Source organism: Carya illinoinensis, chromosome 12 (genome assembly GCF_018687715.1).
Source record: "Carya illinoinensis cultivar Pawnee chromosome 12, C.illinoinensisPawnee_v1, whole genome shotgun sequence".
Classification (NCBI taxonomy): domain Eukaryota; kingdom Viridiplantae; phylum Streptophyta; class Magnoliopsida; order Fagales; family Juglandaceae; genus Carya; species Carya illinoinensis.
In genome coordinates, this window is record NC_056763.1 from 4,105,976 (window position 1) to 4,127,500 (window position 21,525).

Consider the following 21,525-nt stretch of genomic DNA (forward strand, 5'->3'; position numbering starts at 1 on the left):
GTTAAAATATAATTTTTATTCTGGGGTTTGAAAAAGTAGATTTTTTATTTTATTTTATTTGAAAATTTGAAAAAGTTGCAATGATTAAATATTGACTAGATAAAAAAGTTAAAAACCAAAATTTTAAAATTAAAAAATATCTGTGTTTGTGGTGTTTGGATATTGAAACGAGATAGGATAAGATAAGACGTGATGGGATTAGATTGGAGTATCTTTCTATCCAAACCGAGCCTTAGAATTATATTAAGTCAAGTCTATGAACTTAAGTCATGAAGATAGATTATAGCAACTAAGCTTAATTAACCAAAATGAATCGATCATAAATTATAATTTACAATTTCGTTAAGGACAAGTATTGTAATCTTTAGATACCAGCTATTACATGAATTTTATGAAAAATGTTTATGTTTTGGAATATATTACTTCTTGTATATAATATTACTCAAAGAAAAAAAAAATCATCCGTTGCGAATATTGTATATTATTATATGCATGCAAGGTGCATTGCATTTTTAATTATTATGAACGAAAGTAAGCAACTTTCTGTTGTATGACCGATGTTTTAGAGTCTATTCGATCCATGTGAAATTTGTGGGCATCACAATTCCTCTCCCCTGTAAGGTTAGCCAGAGTTTCTGAGAGTTGTACGTTGCGAGTCCCTTCAGCCTGGTGGTGTCCCTATGCCGCCATGGGCATACGCGTAGTTGGTGGGAGATTCACACGCATGGCTTTCAATATGTTGTAGGCCTACCTCTAGTGACAGAAACCATTGCCGGTGGCATGCCTGCCCCTCGTAAATTGCTAGCGAGGTCCTGCCACTAGCTTTTAGTATGTGTGGAGGCGAGGGACGGCCGTAAACAATTCCATCGCTATTGTCTGCCTAGCCCAGTGCAGCGAACGGGGGCCTGCCCTTGGTGAAAAGATGGTGGATGTGGTGAGGTACTCCATGCACCGTTCATGGATGAGCTTCTGGAATGCTTGGTGGTGTGGAATTAGCCGAAGAGTTCCTGGCATTGCTGTCTGGCAATCTGATTAAGTGGCCGGACTCGACCTGTGCCGTGGCAGCTTTCATAACAGTTGCAATTTAGATAAAATTTAAAACATAACCACTTCAACGTTTTTAATAAAATTTAGATAATAAAAAACTTATTATTATCATGTTGGGTACACAATGCGTTCTATGGATCCCTCATTCCTTCGGCTTGTTATCTTCTTTCTTTTGTTATCTCTTGTTGTTTCCGACCATGGATCAAGCCACATATCCCAACTTCATCCATCCATCCAATATAATGTTATTTCTTGGTTCTAATATTTGGCAAGTTTTGTAAAAAAAAGTTATTAAAAAAACTTACCATTTGTACAATAATATATTTATAACTATATAATTATGTCATATATTAATTAGTAATGCATTATAACATATTCATAATTTATATATATTATAATAATATGTTATACAACTATAACTTAATAGTTTCTCTGTTATCAATACATATATTACAAAAACTTGGCGCTAGGATAATCCAAAGTCATGGGATGGAGGATGGACGACGCCAGCTAAACTTGCCAAAGACTAATGCTTCGAATTATATATTGTAATAGATAAATATGTGGTTCCTACCATCTCATCATTGATGTTGTTCTTAAAATCAACACATTTTTAGTAATCCTCTAAGTTCTTGGATTAGGAAGAGCATCGATCCCATCCTCTACATACATACCTACAGAACTTCCTTCCAGAACCGGATAGATCTATCAGTCCCAGAGGAAACAAAGGCTGCCTCTGTTGGTGAGTGCTCAAGCCAGCGGGGTGCACCGATATGATTGGAAGGCCATCTTGCTACTTTCTCCGCCGTCATAGCATCCCAAATTACAATCTGCATCCATCCAATATTCCTCAGTTGAAGCTCAAAACTTCTATGATTTACGAAGCATCCTCTGTCTTTTATTGAACCACCTCATCATTTTCTTTAATTAATTTTTCATTTTACTTTATTGACCTATCCAAACCCTTCACATGCTAAAAAAAAACTTTGCATTGTATTGTCTTTATTACCACAATAAACCCACTTGATTTTTTGACATTAAGATAGGAAAAAAACAAAAGTTTCAAGCCAAGAATTGTAACCTACCATTTATGATTGCTAATTCAATAGAGCAAAAAAGACGATCTTATAGCGGTTATCGATTTCCTATATTACTTGTCTCTTTGACTTTCCCATATTTAACTCTTCTATCATTTCATTATAAGTAATGCTAGATACAGTTGTGGAATGCGCAAGTGCCGCACAATCCTTTTGAAAAAGAGGGGGTCCACTATTAAAAAATTAGGTTTTTTTTATCATATAGACCCTGTATTTATTCACTTTTTTCAAAAGAATTGCGTGACGCATACACATTTCACGACTGCAAATATCATTTCTCTTTCATTATTATTAATTTATTTTCCTAATGAAGAAAAACAACTATTCATCTTGTTGTAGGTATTGATTTATCGTTATTCACCTATTCGACTTCCCCACCTCTTAACCATTATATTTTTTAATTATTCCCACGCATTGCACAGGTCGACAACTAGTTATTGAACTAAAAACACATAGCAGCACAAACCTCATTGCTTGGTTCATCAATGGATAGAACAAATTCTTCAGTGTCATTGAAAACAGCCTGCAAAGAAAATTTCAACACATCTGTTAATATGGACACATGATCCATAAAAACTATAGTACACCTTGAACTTTCTCAAGTAACATTAAGAAATATGGATTACTTCAATCTTCGAAAGAAAAATGATTGCCATGATACTAAACATGCGAGTGAAGGCCAAAAGCAAAAGAAAAAAGGGAATATTGTGATGATCATTTTTTAGTGTGATTAAATCTCTTTCCACAGGATTTTTTGAAAACATTATTACTACTATTCACAGCAACTAGCCTGCAGGTTTGTCTCACCAATCAAGCTAGCAGGTCTTTGTTGCATAAGGCATAAATTGCCCATTTTACTTGGATTCGATTAATTCATACATTGTCCCATTTACGTATAGACAGTCTATACTAAGATGGTTTATGAAAACCACACTAGCAACAAAATTCTAGTCTGACACCTAAAAATTCAAGTTCTCCCAAGTCTATACACCACATTATTAATTAGATCCTTGCTTCCAATTTTATAAATATAAACTGCAATGGGCTCTCAGTTCACTCATACCGGACAAATTCTTTGAAAACTACTTAGAGAAAACCACCCCATTTTTACACTCCATTTGAGGGTTGAAGGCTGGGACTTCTTTGCTAGAAATTAAAACAGAGAAAAGTTGCCACATAATCATGGAAATCTACATGCTTAGGAAACAGAACTTAGCTGCAGGGTGTCTTTCTCCCAAGGAAATCAATAGAATGAGTCAACCATAAAAGAACCCAGACACATAGATGACCAGTTCCAAGGAAGCTCAGTATAAACCCTTCAATGAAGGCTTTCTGCACATACCTGGCTTCGTAAATGCATATGTGTAGCTCCAACATACTGTTTTACCAATCTTCCAGTGCCAACTTCCCAAAGCTTCACAGTAGAATCCTTCCCGCAAGAGAGAACAAACCTAAAGGGCAACATGTGAGTCATATTCTAAAGCACATATGCAACAGTTGCAAAAGCAAATCTTAATGTATTTAACAAGTCAGTATAAAGGCAGACTAGCAATGCATATCGCGTCCATAGATTTGATTGCCAAAGAAGTACATGTATCCTCCATCCATAACGTTTCTATGCTCTGGTCTTTACTGACAGAAACTCTAAGGGACATCCTGTAAACCATGACCATGTTTTTATTTTCTTTTGTTTTGATTTTTTGTTTTTGATGAGTAAGCGAGGACCATGTTTTTCATTCACAGCAATGCATAAAGCAAAAAGCAACTAGACTTTGAAAATGAAAGCTTATTTACAATCATGAAAAAAATGCCTGCAAAAGTAAGAAAGCACATGGAGTCAAATTTAGTATCCTTGTTAATAACATCACTGTCTTATTAACAGCTGTTTTTACCACAAATATCTTTCTCATTCCAGTTTCAGTGGTGCCTCTAAAGCTGAATACCACAATTTCTACACATATGCATCCACCTACACACATTCATTTTGCATTACGACTAAGAGCCAGTCCATGATGCATACCTTTGATCTTTTGTAAAATTTGCACTAGTGGCCTCAGCAGTTCCATGTGCACTGACTATAGAGCGCACACAATTGGCAGTGACTCCATCCCATAACCGAACAGCACCATCTTTAGATGCTGTAACATACATGCCACCCGTAGATGAATACCTGACCTGCATGACCGATTACATGGAATTGATTCACTTAATGCCACCAAGTTTATAGGTGAAATTTGGAAAACTGATGCTTGTGAGCATGAAGATGATGGGAGTTGACCATGCCTGATTTATGGCTCCATTAACACCAATCTCGGGAACATTTGATGATAGATAGCATTGAAAGGTATTCACATCGTACAGGTGTGGAATTGGATGGTCAGTTCCTGTGTTTATTTTTTACCAGCAGATTTTTTTAATCAGTAAATAAGAATTTTATTAAAATAGGCGAAGGTAAGTATACAGGACACACAAGAGCAAGACCTATGCATGAGTGTCTAAAGATACAAGGAAATCATGTACATTCATGCCATTAAAGTCTATTACAATTAACCAATGGAAGAGTATGAAAAAATAAAGTTCTAATCTCGTCCATTGTCCGTTCACGAATCTCACAACTTCGACCATTCCTCTCCATCCATATGCACCACCATAGACAGATTAGTATCATCTTCCACAGCTGCAATTTGAGTGGTACCACGGGATGCCTTGCCAGCTGGCCAAAAAATTCACAACCCTTCATGGCATCAACCAATGGTGCCCTGCTCTAGCAAATATATCATTCCACAAATTCATGGCTACGCCACAATGCAATTATAAATGATCCACCAACTCCCCATTGTTCTTGCACATATTAATATTACACCAATCCAAAATATAATGAGTAGGTGTTTCCGAAGGTTATCTAAGGTGAGAATCTTTCCTAATGAAGCTGTCCATACAGAGAGAAGCTTTTGGGGGGCCTTAGTCCTCCATATGTTCTTCCATGGGAACGTTCTTGTAGAATGTTTCATAAGGACTTATAATAGGACTGTACAGTAAATCTTCTCTTTTTGGATGGTGACCACAAAATCATATTAGCTCCTCTGTGATACCCCATATGATAAGGATAAGGATAGGTGGTAAATGAAATCCCACATTGCTTGGGAATGAGAAGTTCTTGCTCTTTATAATGTTCCAATTGGGCTTCAATTGTATCATTGACTAGTCCTTTTGAAAGATAGGCCATGTGGTTTGAGTCTTCCATTGGAGCGTTACAAATAGCAAAGCCTATCCCAACTAAAAATGTGGAATTTGAGCTGTTTCACCTACAACAGACAGGCCCGACAAGGATGTCGGGAATTTAAAAGCGGAGAGATTGTGATAACCCATATAATAAGGATAAGGATAGGTGGTAAATGGAATCCTACATTGCTTGGGAAGGAGAAGTTCTTGCTCTTTATAAGGTTCCAATGGGACTCCAATTATACACAAGACTGAAGAAATCTGTATGTGTCAATTTTCCAGTCCTGGGCAGCTCTGAGGAGCATGATATTCCATTGGGGAGAGCCACTAGAGAGATCCATGAGTTTTGCTACCAAAGCCTCTTGTCTTCGTTCAAAGCTGTCTATTGTTGGATAAGCTTTCTTAAGGATCAATCTCCACAACATAGATTAGTCCCGAATTTAAATATGAGACTATCCCCAACTGAAAAACATGTGTATCGATGAATGTTTATCCAACCTCTTCTGATGTGTTTCCAAAGCCACAACCCACGTAGTCCGCTCACCTCATTTGAGCACCATCCTCACAACAATCCACCATATTTTAAATCTATGATAACTCTCCACAAAGCTCCCCTCTCTTCGTGGTACTTCCATAACCACTCACCCAATAAAGCCTTATTGAAAATCAAAAAATTCTGAATTCCTAGCCCGCCTTCACATATGGGGGTACAGATTGTAGCCCAATTCACCAAGTGAAGCTTGAATTCTTCATCTATTCCCCCCCATAGGAAATCTTATCGCATAGGAAATCTTATCGCAATTTCTCTAACCAATAAACCACCTTTGCATGGTATCGGAAAAAGAGATAAGAAGTAGGTAGGTAAGTTGGAAAGAGTACTTTTTATTAACGTAACTCTACCACATATGGACAAATAAATCCTCTTCCAACTCACTAGCTTTCGCTCCATTTTTTCTAACACCCCACCCAGATGGATTGCAACTTAAAGGAGGCCCACAGGAAGACCAAGATACTTTAGATGCAAGGTGAAGACTTTGAGATTCAAATTCAATCCCAATGCCGCTTCAAAACAAAGAAGAAGGGCCAGCAAAACTTTATTGTGATTGTGACTAGCACCATAGAATACAAGAGTATCATCTGCAAATAGGAGGTTGGTCATCTCAAGTGTGCTGATTATTGCATCCCCTATTACAAAGCCAGATAGAAATCCATATTCCACAAGAACTACAATTATTTTACTAAAAGCTTCCATTATGAAAACAAACAGTAATGAGGATAGGGGATGATCACCTTGCCTCAATCCCCTCGAGCTTCCGAAGAAGCCCATTGGAGTACATTCACCAAAATGGAGATGCATATGGTGGATATATAAAATTTGATCCAAGAGCACCATCTCCCTCCAAGTCCACAACTCTCAGGCATGCGTAACAAAAAATTCTAGTTTACTCGATCATATGTCTTCTCCATGTCAAGTTTGCATAATAACCCTGGAACACCCGACTTGATGCGACTTTCCAAGCATTCATTGGAAATGAGGACAGAATCAAGGATTTGCGGACCTCGTATGAAGCATTATGGGGCTTGGAAATGATCTTCTCCAATACTGTACTCAATCTATTAGCCAAAACCTTGGAAAGAATTTTGTACATTCCACTCACCAAGCTAATAGGACGAAAATCCTTAATCTCCACCACTCCTGGCATCTTTGGAATAAGAGTAGTGAAGTGGCATTAAGGCTTTTTTCAAAAGTACCTCATTCATGAAACTTAACAAAACTCATGGAAGAAGCACACGGTGTCATCTTTAACTACTTCCCAGCACGCCTTAAAGAAAGCCATAGTGAACCCCTCTAGACCTGGAGCTTTATCACTTGCCATTCTTCGCACTACATTGCAAACGTCCACCTCCTCAAATGGTCTCTCTAGCCATCTTTCTTCATGGCCATTGATCAACTAAAAAATAAGACCACCCAGACATGGTCTCCAAGATAATTGTTCCGAAAGTATTCATAGAAGTAATATGATCCGCAATCTCAAATGGATTCGATGTAATCCTCCCATCTACTAATAATGACTCAATGACATTGTGCCTTCTATGCAAGTTAGCCATGCGATGGAAGAACTTGGTGCATTAATCTTCTTCTTTTAGCCATAAAGCCCTCAATTTTTGTCACCGTGAAGTTTCTTCCATTAAAGCCATCCTTTCAATATCCATGGCCACTGCTGTTTGTGAGTCTTCTATTCTTCTGTGAGACCCCTCTCCTCCTCCACGTCCTCCAGAACTTGTAATTCGTTGAAGAAGGACTTTTTTCAGTGTTCTACATTTCCAAAAACCTGTTCATTCCATTTTTTCAAGTCCTCCTTGAGAGCTTTTAGCTTGTGGGCCAGCACATAACTAGGGTTGCCCTGTATACGATAGGATGACCACCATTGTCTAACTCTCTCAACAAATCCTTCTAATTTCAGCCACATTTTTTCAAACTTAAAATATCTTTTACCTCCCTGAACGCATCCACAATCAATGAGAATGGGAAAGTGATCCGAACACAACCTTGGGAGCATTTTTGGATTAGCTCTGGAAAATGTGCTTCCCACTCAGGCAAAATTAGGAATCTATCAAGTCTTGACCAAGCAGGATATTCTCTATTGCTGGACCATGTGAAATTTCCACCAACTAGAGGGATATCTAGAAGGTCTTGCTCATAGATAAAGTAGGGAAAATCTGCCATTGCTGAACTAGAGCTAAGACCTCCTACTCGTTCACTTGGGAAGTGTGACATTAAAATCTCCCCCAGTGCACCAAGGAAATCTCCATTGGCTACAAAGTCTAGCCAATTCATCCCACAAGCCTCTTCTCTCAGCATTAGAATTAGGACCATAAACAACGGCGAAACACCATTTATAACCATCTTCGATATTCTTGAAAGAAGTAGCCACATTATCAAAATACCTCCCGAAGCCCCTTTAGACAGCAAATACAATCACCTCACATGACAACAATTCCACAAACTCTGTATTATGGTTGGGGAGATGAGTTCCATTTTTGTCTCTTGTAAACATACCAAATGCGCTTTCCAGCCACAAAGCTGATTTTTGACTTTGGTGTGCTTCTCTATCTCGTTCAACCCCCTTACATTCCACGAGACTATTTTGAGCTTCATAAAATCACCAATTTTGCCCTACCCTTTGTCTCGCCACAACTTGCACTTCCTTCATAATTCACCAAGCAAGTCACTTCAATTCCCTTGCCCTCTTCTTGTTTGAGTGGCATTTCCTAGCTGAATTGAACTGTCCAGCTTTGATTGCAACAAGTAGAGCCAAAAACTGATCTTCAAAGCCAATGCATGGGAGTCCTAAACACATTTGAAACTCCTAGGCATTAAGCAGGACCCAATCTGAAGCTAAAGTCTGGTCTTTCAGCAGGATGATTGAATTCAAAGGGGTAGGCTCGTCCTTGAATTCCATATTCATATCATCTGCTACCACCACCTCCTTATTATTGTGTTTGGAGACTCTAGGTGTGAATATTCCCAAAGTGCCAGTCTCGGCTTAAGTATCCTGAACACCCAATGTCTCATTATTGTCTTCCATTGGCATCTCAGTAACCCTTTGATGTTCCAGTGCACACAATGCAGCAGTGGGACTTCCCTCTGTGACAGAGGTCGTGTAACATCCGATCCTAAAAATATGACTTTTTATTTATTTTCATTATTTTGATTTATTTATTTTTATTATTTTTATTACTTCCGTTTATTGTAAGTGGATCTGTTTTAGAGGGTTGTTTTTCTGTTGGGAGTCTCCTTATCACTTTAGTTTATCTTTAATCTCCAGTTTGAATAGATTCCTAGATTAGAATCAACACTTCAAATTCAAACTTTAACTTTATCTCCAGATCACTCGTGCACTTCATCCTTTTCCTCTCTATAAAACCCACAACACCCTCAGAAGGAAAAACAGAAAACATTTTACACACCAGCCCAGCGTAACTGCCTCTGCAACCAAGAAAAACCACCCTCACAGCCAACCAACTCGCCAGAAACAGCCACAGAAAGTGCCGACCAGCCCAATCAAGTCGAACCCACTCCCTTCCGGTAAGCCCACGTTGGAATCTTCTCTCTCCCTCCATTCTTTGTTTCTCTCTCTCTCTCTCTCTCTCTCTCTCTTATGTCGCACAAGAACCTTTCGACCAGCTTGTGCCACTGTGACCAGTACCAAGACCCACCAGCACCTTGATTCTCCTTCTCTCGGTGAGTTCCCATTTGCATCGCATCACTGTTTTCCTTCATTACTCTGACCCGTGTGTTCTCCAGAAGGGTAGCCACCCTTTAATTTCTTAATGGGCCCTTGGGCCTTAAGCCCATTCGGCCAGATGCCTGGTTAATCATTAAAAGGACTGTTTTTTTTTTCCACAAGCCTTGGGCCTTCCTATCTTCTAAAGAAGCTGTTTTCACAAATTAGTATATTGTTTTAAAGTGGACTGGTTGTGTTTACAGAAACTATTTTAGCAACTTAAATGCGCTGTTTTCTTTATTTGAGGCTGGGCTGAAAGTTAAGTCAGACCAAGTTTTACAACTTGTTTTTATTAGAAACTATTTAGGTGATTTAAAGTATGTTTTAAAGTATATTTTAATATATACTATTGAGCCTTTTATTTTAGTTAATATTCCCATTGTCTATTTAGATCGGATTTTAGTGAACTTATTATGTTATACTTTAATTAGAAAACCAACGAATATGTTATGAGTTTTAAAAAATATCATCTTATGTAGTCTTTGTATAATAGAATCGTTATTAAATTATCTCTTTGGTATTATTTTAAGTATTCAGAATGCTACGACACATTTTTCTAGAAATGTTAGTGACGATTAGTGTCTCGTATAGGTCACAAGCTACGACATAAGATTTTGGAAGTAGGGCTGAGAGGTAATTAGTATGATCATACAATTGCATGTATACTGTAAATTCTCTAATACTATGTGAAAATATAATGTTTGTCTATGCTATGCTACGAGCTAAGTCAAGGTTAGATTCTTTTTTATGATCTTTGATGAATTATGACATTATGCTTGTATGAATGAATTGTTGTGTGATGGAGTAAATAATTCTAAAATCATATGGAAGCCATGAGATGTTCATTAAGTCAAGCATGCCATATAATAAAGTAGCTAGATTATGTATGCCATGCTCATGTAGTACCTAGATCATGTATGCCATGTTCATGTAGTGATAGATCATATATGCTATGTAATGTCATTTAGATCAAGTATGTTATGTAAAGTTCATATAGATCTCAGATCATGTATGCCATGGAATGTCTATGTTTAGATCATATTGTGCCATGTACAAGAATATTCCATGTTATGCCATGCCATGTATAAGGATATGCCATGTTATGCTATGCCATTTACAAGTATATGCCATGCTAGAAAAGTTCATGATATTAAATAAGTTTTCATGCATTAAGAAAGATAAGATGTTTAAGGGTGACACGGACCTAAGCGTGTCCACCACAAGTTATGTTAAGACGGTGCCATGGACCTAAGCGTGGTTCACCATATGTTAAGTGAAACACGGACCTAAGCGTGTTTCACTTAGAGTTACATTAAGGATGACACGGACCTAAGCGTGTTCATCACAAAATATGTTAAGGATGACACGGACCTAAGCGTGTTCATCACAAATTATGTTAAGGATGACATGGACCTAAGCGTGTTCATCACAAGTTCTGTTAAGGGTGACACGGACCTAAGCGTGTTCACCACAAGTTATGTTATGCAGTGCCATGGACTCGAGCGTGTTTCACTCCATGTCATGACAAGTTATGGGGTGCCACAGACCCAGGCGTGGTTCACCATATAATAAGTGAAAGACAAGATAAATAAATAAATTATGCATTTACGTTTATATGTTCGCCATGATCATGTATGTTTCCGCTCATGTTGATGATGAATAGACATGCTATGAGAATCTGTGAATGATAAATGTTTGTTTGAAGAGTCTTTCAAGGATTAAGTCTTGTTAAGTTATATTTTACGGTATGTTGTACTATTTACTCAGTATTCAACTCATTTTTGTTTGTTTCTTTGTTTGTTTGTTCTCTTCTATGTTTAAATGTCACAAATGATGGTTGTAAGGACGTAAAGCTGGAGGACTAGGAGTAGACCTTTATGATAAAAAGTTACGCGTAGGGTTAGTTTATGTTTTATGTTACATTTTCAGTTTTAAGTTTTCAACTAAACAGTTATGTTCAATTTAATTGATGTTTTCAATAAATGCGGTATTCCAAGATATGAATCTCTTTACCGGGTAATATGTTATGTACGTTAGTAACATCTCTATCCTACGGGAACGGGGTGTTACAGGTCGCCAACTCGTTCTGCCTCTCTTCCTCTGCCCGAGAGCCACTTTCATTCGGAAATGAGCTTTCTCGCCTTCTAACACCATCAGTGATGTCAACTTTGGCAAACCGACATCCAGATAAACCCAACCCCCACCCCACCCCCCCCCCCCCCCCCCCCCCAAAAAAAAACCCAAAAAAAAAAAAAAAGTGTTGCCTACCCCCAGCAAAGGGTTCTATGTGAGCATTGGCTCCTTCTGACCCCTCCCACTGGCCGATAGCCATTCTCGGCTTCAAGCTCCATCACCAGCCTCAACTCCGACAGCCCATTGTTGAGGGTTCCTCCCACTATGTCACCAGCTTCCGGCAATGCTCTCTCTGTGGTCGCCAGGTTGCTTAACCCACCAGTGTTCTGTATTTTTTACCAGCAGACTAAGAGTGATGCATGATTAGATTTCTACAATAGAAATAGAATCCAGCCTCACTACAACTTTGCAACAACATCAAAAATTTTTTTGCTGTGTTCCATAGTTCATCATAAATCAGGTTGACTGCACACATGTTTTTCATAGAATTTTGATTAAACATCACTAATGTAGTGAATTAAAAATCAAATAGTTCAAAAGATGTGTACGTATCAAATATAAATATATGAATGAAGAATGTATTACCTGCTAAAAGAAAATCTCCAGAAGGATGAAAAGATACAGAACGCACATTATGTGTATCCTGCATTGCTACAAATAAAAACAAATTATGAAAAGAATGCCAACCTATTCTTAAATTATAAATTTGAAGCCAAATTCAAGAACCATGCTTCTAGCGAAATTACAAACAAGACCTGGATGACTCTGAATGCCCTCTTTGCAGTCATTTTGGAAAAATCAAAGAACCTGATAAAGTAACAGTGAATAATGGATGTCAAAGTCCAAGTCAAGTATCGTTTTTCAACAAATGAATATTGTAGTGTTTAAGGAAGAAGAAAATATATTATAGCTAAAAAGGAAGACAGCTTCAGATATGATTAAACAACAAAATTCATACTTTATGGTGTGATCTTTGGCCCCAGATATCAGAACAGTATTTTGAGGATGAAAATCCAAATCATTGATTGGCTGCAATTGCATTAGAAAAGCATTAGAATGTATGTGGGTAGGCATGATGACGTCATCTATTCATTTTCCAAAACAAGACAAGGGGCAAAAAAGATGAAATGCTAAAGCTCATTTAGTGATTAGAACAAACTTGATCTAACCATTAACCTTCTGATCTAAATCAAGCCTAAACCATAACTTGGAGATATTATACATAGAGGAAAATTATAAACTCTTGATGTACGATGTTTTGTGATGAGTAATCTGATTAAAGAACAAGCAAAACCTTAACAAAATGTTCTCCTTATAAAAAAAATAATAATAATAATAATTAAAAAAAAAAAAAGTTCTCTTGCACCATTTAAGATGACCATAGGTACAATTCAACAGAATGTCAAACAAAGATAGATATTTTTTTTTTTTTCCGAGAAGTATCAACAAAGATAGGTTTACTTGTATATGGTCATAAAACGTCCGTATGACAGGCCGAACAGGACCATCTCTTGCATCTGGCAACATCATTTGCTTAATTTTTGCAACCTGTAAGAAAAAATGGCAAACTGCGTAAAATCTTGAATACAGGAAAGAACTGATCAAATGTAGAAAAAAAAAAAAAAAAAAAATCAACACCTCAAAGAGCTTTATCGATGTATCTGCACTTCCTGTGGCAACAAACCTCCCATCACGACAAAATCTTGCACATCTGGCTATATTCTAGAAACTTTAGATCGTCAGTCAAATGAGAAGCCCAGAAGCAATATATTCAGTGTACTGACGACACTAAACTAAAGCAGATCATAGTACTTAAAATTAATCAAATATATACCTTGTGCTCTGAAAGATGCCGTGTCTCATGCTTTGGAAAACTCTTTGATGAACCTTTTGTGTCCTGCACAGCACTGATTCGATAAAAGACATGTTATTTCAGTTTTTTTTAACAAGGATTAATTTAATTAAATATTGAAAATACATTAATACAAGTGGTACGGTTGCTGTATGTCACCCATGCACCAAATATTTACTTTAGAACTTGAAACATTCGATGTTTCTATTACAGTTTGCTCGAAAATTTATCACAGGATTATCCACAAATACACTATAGCAGTAATTTCCCATGACCCTTGTGATGTCCCCAACCTCCGTCTGGGATTTAACAGAGACTGAAGCGTTGGGATATTCAACACAAAGTTATATCACCCCGTTCATGACAGATAATATGCAATGCACCTTAGCATGCCTATAGCAATATGCAATAATCACAACGGAAATTTTTGTTGTTCAAACATAAGTTACACCAAAATAGTCTAAATCCCAAAATATCATTCATAACATTAGCACATAGATGAGTTCATCATGACTTTACTGAGGCATAGTACTAGAGTATGGACTCCTTAATTACAGACTCCAACATAGTCTCTTAACTACACATTAAGCCGGTTGCGCAACTCAGCTATCAATGACAATGACATTCAAAAATTTGAGTAAGATCCCCATGAGCTCCTCCAAGTCCAAACCCTCTTTATTTGACCTCATCCATGTGGGGATGTTCTACTCCATGCTGACCTATCATAACTTCTACCATTCTGGGTGGAAATGGTAGTTGGGACTATCACAATGAGATTTTTCAATCTCAGCAAGTTATACAACTAAGCTACCATCAGTTTATAAAGCATGCACAATAACAAATATGGGGCATATGCATGATTGACATGGACTTGCTTTTACAAAACTTAACTTCAATGACATTAGAGTTTCCATACTTCATAACATACTTGCTTTCATAAAACAAATTTTGTTCATTCATATTCTTGTTTTTACATATCATCAAAGACAATCAAATAGAGCCAAATGCCTACTCCATGAGTATTTTATTCATTTCATCATAAATACTTAGACAGAGCATAATGTCTATGCCATGAGTATCTATTCATTTCATCATATATGCTCAAATATAGCAGAATGCCTACACCATGAGTATTTTATTCATTTCATCAGAGATACTCAGACAAAGCAGAATGCCTACTCCATGATTGTTTTATTCATTTCATTAGAGATACTCAAACAAAGTAGAATGCCTACCCCATGAGTATTTTATTCATTCCAAAGTAGACAAGGGAGTTCCACTAGGATAATCCCCCATCCTAGCATTTGAGGTCGTAATAAAAACTTAATTTTCACGCTCAACTTGAAATTCGTAACAGACTTGCATGCTTCATGACAAATATTCATGCTTATGACATATGGTATCATGGTACAACATAAATATTTAGAATATTACGAGAATTTAAATGAAACACGGATCATTTGGCATAGCATTTATTATCTAGCATACTAGCATATATTGAGAGTAAGTTAGAAGCTAATTGAGATATACTAAAGTCAGGAAATCTCATTAACAAGGAAAACTCAGAATCATTTGCAAAATTTCCCATTTAACTCTTTGAAATTTGCAAATTAGCCCCTAAACTTTCAATAATTGCAATTGAGCTCCAAACTTCACAAACCTAATGTGTTTTCTATTCTAAATCCATTTTTGAACTTAGAAATTCAAAAATCATGCACCTACTATAAGAAACCTATCATGGCCAAAACACTTAAAACCCTACATACTGTGTGATTTAGGCCTATTTCCATACCATTGGAGACTTAATCTGAATTTAGCACTTAAACACATTCTAAACCAAAGCTTAATAACATGTTAAGTCACTAGATTCATATTCCTAATGGCCATATATCCATCATATGAGAAAAAATATATCCATCATATGAATTAACCAACACAAATACATCATCAAACTTCGCAACCCGAAACTAGTATGGTGTTCTTTAGCACTTCTTTTGCAAATAAATATCAAGAACTTCAAAGAGTCATACATCCTAACTTCTAGCATGCTAAGAACTCATTTCTTGATGGTATTACACAATCCTAAGCAACTTGTTCATGATATCAAGAGATAGAAAATCAATCATGCCACAAACCCAAAAACCGAAACATGCTTGTCTTTTAATCTAGAATAATTTGACTAAATCCTTATGTAGCATGCTAATTCCCTTGAAATAACTCACCCATGATCATCATAGTCAAGCCCTAGCTAGGTTTTAACTCTATTTTAATCATGATGTCATGATCAAACTTCAAGATTAAATCAAACAATAGGCAAGAACCTCAAAGCTTACACCAAAATCATGCATCTTTAAGTATTCATCAAAGATTTAACTCAAACCCTAGTTTCATGGTTCAACACAAGGCTTAACACATAGATCTAACTCCCATTAAAAAGGGTCTTGAAGGTCCACTCACCAAACCAAACTCTTGAGTTCAAAAACAATCAAATCTTCAAAGAAACTAAAGCTAGTTTTCAGTTTTACTAACCTTAATTGGTGCATGCAACCTTTTGAATGAAAAAACTTGTGTTACAAGCTCAAACCAAGGGTTGATACGCCATACATGTCACTAACTCCATCAAAACCGAAATCATCAAGTAAAACCCAAGACTATATGGCATTTCAAGTCAAAACTCCAAACAACCAATATCATGCTAGCCGAACATTACATCTTCCAATTCCACCAACTTCAACCATTTAATCTTAAGGAAAATCATTCAAGCATCCAAACTAATATGTTCCTAACTAAAGCAATAGAAGTAAAAGGAGAAGTGATAGTGAAAGAGAACTTACCAAGATCTAGCACTTGGAAGAGGTTGGGTTTCCTCTACACACACCCTCACTTACTCGGTTTGCTCTCAAAGTGCAAAGTGTGGTGTGTTTGCTTGTGTGCAAGAGAGAAGGAAGCTAGGGAGGAAGTGTGAAACAAAAAGAGAGAAAGGGGAGGACTGTTGGGTTCATCGGAGCAAGGCATTGGGTAATGGGAGGGTTACTTGTGGACTTGTACAAAATCCTTGGTGGGTAAGACTTGACCGATTGCATGGGGAAAAGGAGGAGCGGTTTTTGCTTGAGGGTGGGAGAGGCTTTAAGGGCTGAAAAAGCTGCCCACATAGGCAGGGCATGGGACTATGTTGGCAGTACAAGTGGGTGTCTTGGTTGCTTGCAAAAAGTGTTCAAGTTGTGGGCGGAAGGAAGGACAAAACCGAGTGGGTGAGGGCTAGGGTTGTCTCAGTGTTGGGGTTTAAAATCCAAAACTAATGAGTGGGCTGGTCGAGGGCAGTACAAGGGGTTAAGTAGAACGGTATAGTGTGTGTAAGAGGTGTAAGGCTTTGTAAGAAGGCATGGGTTTGACTTGTTTCATACTCTCTCCTACACGTGTAAACTGTCAAAGCTTGTACAGCTTTGACATGTACTAGGCTTGACGTGTAAATGAGGTCCAAATTGAGGGTGGTGATGGTCCCGTGTGTCCATGAGGTTCCCTAGTGTTTCTAGGCTGACTTGGGTGTCCTACATGATGAGGTCGCAGCTTGTTGATGACATGGTGCTCCCTGATTGGCCCATTTGGCACACAAAAATGACAAAACTTCTTATTGCACCATAAAATCCTAAAAATTCACACAAATCCAATGGTGCAATCCATTTTATCTAATTATGATCCTAAGTACCTCAAAAAAATCCAAAAGCATTTCGTTTCCTTAGCAGATCATAATTCGAAATATGCTACCCAACTGAAAACCTAACGAGTTCTAAATTCATGAATTTATCCTAAGGGGATGCTTGGGGAATGAGATGAGATGGAAAATATGTGAATAGTAGTGAAATAGTTTGTGAATAGTAGTAAAATAGTTTTTTTTTTTATAAGTAATAAGAAGTTTTTATTCATACGAAGGAAATAGGCGTAGCCCGTGTATGGTAATAAAATAGTTTGAGTTATGATGTTTTATTGGGTTTTGGGAAATAAGAAAGAAAAAGTTGAATAAAAATATTATAAAGTTAAAATATAATATTTTAATATTATTTTTGTTTTGAGAATTGAAAAGGTTGAATTGTTTTTTGTGCTTTGTTTGAAAGTTTTGGAAAGTTGTAATGATTTTAGGTAATGATTAGATGCAAAAGTGGATTATTTGAAATTAAAAAGTGTTTGTATTTGAGTGATGTTTGGGAAGAAAATGAGATGAGACAAGATGGGATGAGATGAAACCTATTCCCAAACAACTCCTAAGTTTTCATGGCATATCAATTGTCTAAATCAAAGAAATTCTTTCCTTCTAATTTCTTTCGGGGCTTTACAACCCCTATACACATGCAGTTGCACACAAGCATGTTAAGCAGATAAGGAATTACGGCTGAAAACCAATAAATAAATTAACAAATGGGAGAAAAATAATATGTGCACGCATTTTTGGACAAGTGATGAATTTCAATTTAAACCCAATTGTAGTTTATGCAGGCTCAGAATACTCAGTAGAAAGTGCAGCTTAATCCCTCTTTTAACTCCAATCTATGGATGGATGCAGCAACAGTTGTCAAGAAGTGTCATGATTAGGCTAGAGCAGAGGATAGCGTTTAATCAAATGGCAGAGGGTGAGGTGAGTTAGTGGTCAGTTTAAAACTTGCCAAGCAAGAGAAAAGGATGAATTGTACAGAAAAAGAAAGTGTAGGCATTATTTATTACAAGTTGTAAATAGAAGGTACAAAAAATGCTGACAAACCATTACACAGAAATTCCATAAACATTTCTCACACCATGAAAAAATTTCATTTAAATTGGGAAAAGTGGAGTGGCCTTTTCTATGGGCAAGTATATTGGATATTTGTGCTTGATATATGGCACAAAATGAAAGGAAAAAGCAAAGAATATACCTCTTTCTCCAAATACAAGACAAAAAAACTATCTACCCTATCATTAATTTTTCCTCAGAGAGAGAGAGAGAAAAAAAAAAAAACTGACATTAACTTAGTTTCTCTCCTAATCTCAAATTGGGCTAACAGATGACAGCTTAAAATTATATTTTACCACAAAATTGCAAAGGCCAAGACTTATTCTATTTAATAAAAATACCTTCATTTCCTATAATCTTCAATACCCTTATTTCTAAAAGAAGGGGGAAGGCTATTTTTAATGGGGCACAGAGCTTTTAGCAACTTCAAAAAAATGAAAACTAAGATAGCTATTTATTTCAAGAAAAGCCTCTTTTCAGTAAGAATCCACTGCCTGATGACAGTTAAACCCATGTTATTCATTATGGAAAAAAAAATGCATACAAATAAAAATGAGATAAATTGGCTTAGACAAACAGACAGATATTTAGGGAAAACAAGTGATTGCCTGAAATCAACGGCAGCAGCACGAGGAGCAGGGATTGAACCATATGATGCAGGTAGTGATGCACCCAAATCATAATAAGCAGATGATGTAATGCCTCTTAAAATCTCATCTTTCTCCACTGCAAGACCCTGTTACACCTCAGAGCCAAAAAAAAAAAATATTCTTTCTATTTCTTAACAACAATGGATGAAGAACCAAAAGAGCTGATAAAATACACAGAAAATGAATAGAACCTTTGCAAACAGCTCAAGAAGCTTATTAGGTGGGGCTTCAGCATTCAAAGGCGTCATAGTTGCAGAAGCAACTGCACTTGCAGCCTAGGAAAGAGTTGGAAAATTATTTTAAAAAAAAAAAAAGAAGATAAGAAAAGAGTAAGAATCACAAAAGTTAAAACCGTAACTATCTGTTTGAGAAACATCAGAAAAGAGAAAAGCATTCAAGCACTTGGCTCTTTAGTATCCGGGAAAAAGTGACAGATCCAATGAAATAATCAATTCGTAAATTCCCTCACTAATCGGCATGCCAACTATTTTGCATTGTTGAAATTAGTTGTCTTTCATTCTTTAGGAACTACAACTTCTATTTTTTTTTTATCATTTCCTCGTTATTCCCATAACGAAACTGAAGAATTAAAGAACAGTTCGCTGAGCTAATTACTTGTTCAAGGCCGGCTGATTCAATTTTTCCCACCTATCAGTCAGACCAGTTATAAATACAGAACTCCACTTACGAAAAATAATACAGAAACCCACATATATTTTCTTTTCTTGTCCCCACATTTTCCCGGTAACCAAACAGGCTATGTATTTGTCCAATTCTTAATTCTTCAGCAACCAAAACATACAAAATAGGGCTTGATAACGTACCTTCTTGTACTTCTCCATCTTTTCTCAGAAGCCCAACAATTTTTATTTTTATTTCTTTTATAGGCAAAAAAAAAAAAACATGTACAAGTGCTTGCCTGATTGAGATTGTTGTCGCGAAGATGAGCTACGATGAGAGAATTGAGCTGCCTATATAGTTTCCCATCTTGCAGAGTCTGCTCCAAGCTGTTCTCCATTTCCAAAAAAAAATACCAAAGCTCCCTACCTAAAACCGTCCGAAGCTATTTGGGATCCACTTAGGCGACAAAATTCAATTTCAGGAATCTGGTAACAAATCCGATGCTACCCTTTAGAGCATCAGTACCGAGCTCGCAATGGCAGAGTTCATCTTGGCGCCGCATGGTACCGTACTCCCGATGGCCGAGTTCGACTAGTTAAATTTTAGAATTTTTTTTTAATATTTTAAGGATGGAAAATGCTAGCTAGATACCCCGATGGGATCCCAGTTTTTATTTTTATTTTTTTTATTAGTGATTAAGTAAAAAATATTTAATATTATTGAAAATTTTTAATATTTTTTAAATATTTAAAAGTATTAAAAAATAATATGAAAAGAAAAAACAAAAATAGAAAAAAAAATTTTGACCTAATAGGAGCCCTAGTGGTGACCGCAGCACTCTCCTAGTATAAATAGCACATTTAGAAAGTGCACGAGATAATTTGATTTAAAAATTTAAATTTTAATCGTATAAGTTAAATTTAATGATTAATGTATTCTATATATCAACTTGGAAATTCATAAAACAAGGTTTCTATTTTTTAAAACATAAAATTGAGAGGATGTGAAAGAGTATGCTCGTAAATTTGTAAGGCGTCAAGAGTTTTAAAATGTCTATTTCAAATGAAGAAATTTAAAATATTCAAAGTCCTTGAATTTATTTCAGAAAATCATACTTATTACTGCTCATTCAGATCGGATTCTTTCTTAACCCAGAAACCTGTAAAATTGTCTCACGGGCAAGTACTGACCCAGTTTTTATCTAAACAAATACCCAGAATCCATATCCAAGCAATAGGGTTGCGCTACAACTACGGAGTTGCATTTCCCAACTCCAGCCTCCAACTCCGATGAGAGGAGGAGCTCATTTTGGACCTTGACTCCGACTCCAATAAGGAGCCCATTCTGCTTTTCGTTTGGAGTTGCCAAAGTCCATTTCAGTGATGGGATGGATTCAACAATCGAATTGGACATTTTCTTAACTGGTCTTTGTGACGTTTTAATGGAAGATTCAAATCATATTATCTATACTTTAAAAAGACTAGTCAATGATATAATTTAAGCTCCATTGAAACCATTATAAGAAGTAAGAACTTTTCATTCCTAAATAATGTAAGATTTGATACACTACTTATATTTAAATATCATATAGGGTACTACTCCTTACTCCCTCACTGTTAAAAACGACGTCATTTTTCAAATCTCAGGAACTCGGTGTGCATTGACTTTAAAATTTATTTTCTTTTGTTATAAAGAAACCACTAGATAAAAAAGATTCTATATAATAAATAAATATTTCTTTATTAAAATACTGAAAATATAAAAGAAATTATGTGGAAGCACTTATTAAGATTTCTAAAACTTTGAACCATAAAAATAGCTTAAAAGCTTTATGCATGATCTAGGCCTTTAC

At 36.4% G+C, this 21,525-nt stretch overlaps 1 protein-coding gene across 1 annotated transcript; it reads right to left on the bottom strand.

Moving 5' to 3' along the window:
• Positions 1 to 1,408: 1,408 nt before the first annotated feature.
• On the bottom strand, positions 1,409 to 20,313 carry LOC122289918 (cleavage stimulation factor subunit 50). Its single transcript, XM_043097313.1, has 14 exons — positions 19,972 to 20,313; positions 19,244 to 19,327; positions 19,011 to 19,138; positions 13,623 to 13,695; positions 13,427 to 13,510; positions 13,250 to 13,336; positions 12,747 to 12,817; positions 12,544 to 12,595; positions 12,374 to 12,431; positions 4,428 to 4,528; positions 4,165 to 4,319; positions 3,487 to 3,595; positions 2,611 to 2,667; positions 1,409 to 1,877 (listed from the first exon to the last, which is right to left on the bottom strand). Exons 1-14 carry the CDS (start codon positions 20,068 to 20,070, stop codon positions 1,722 to 1,724), a joined length of 1,314 nt encoding a protein of 437 aa, XP_042953247.1. The 5' UTR covers positions 20,071 to 20,313; the 3' UTR covers positions 1,409 to 1,721.
• Between the last annotated feature and the right edge of the window lie 1,212 nt (positions 20,314 to 21,525).

Bases quoted from the DNA above. Each gene is read 5' to 3' on its own strand.
- LOC122289918 (XM_043097313.1), bottom strand. From the start codon at position 20,070: ATGGAGAACAGCTTGGAGCAGACTCTGCAAGATGGGAAACTATATAGG. The intron at 19,139-19,243 runs GTTCTATTCATT...GAGGTGTAACAG, and splicing joins TTCTTGAGCTGTTTGCAAAG to GGTCTTGCAGTGGAGAAAGA. The intron at 13,337-13,426 runs GTGTTGATTTTT...TTTTTCTTACAG, and splicing joins CATCGATAAAGCTCTTTGAG to GTTGCAAAAATTAAGCAAAT.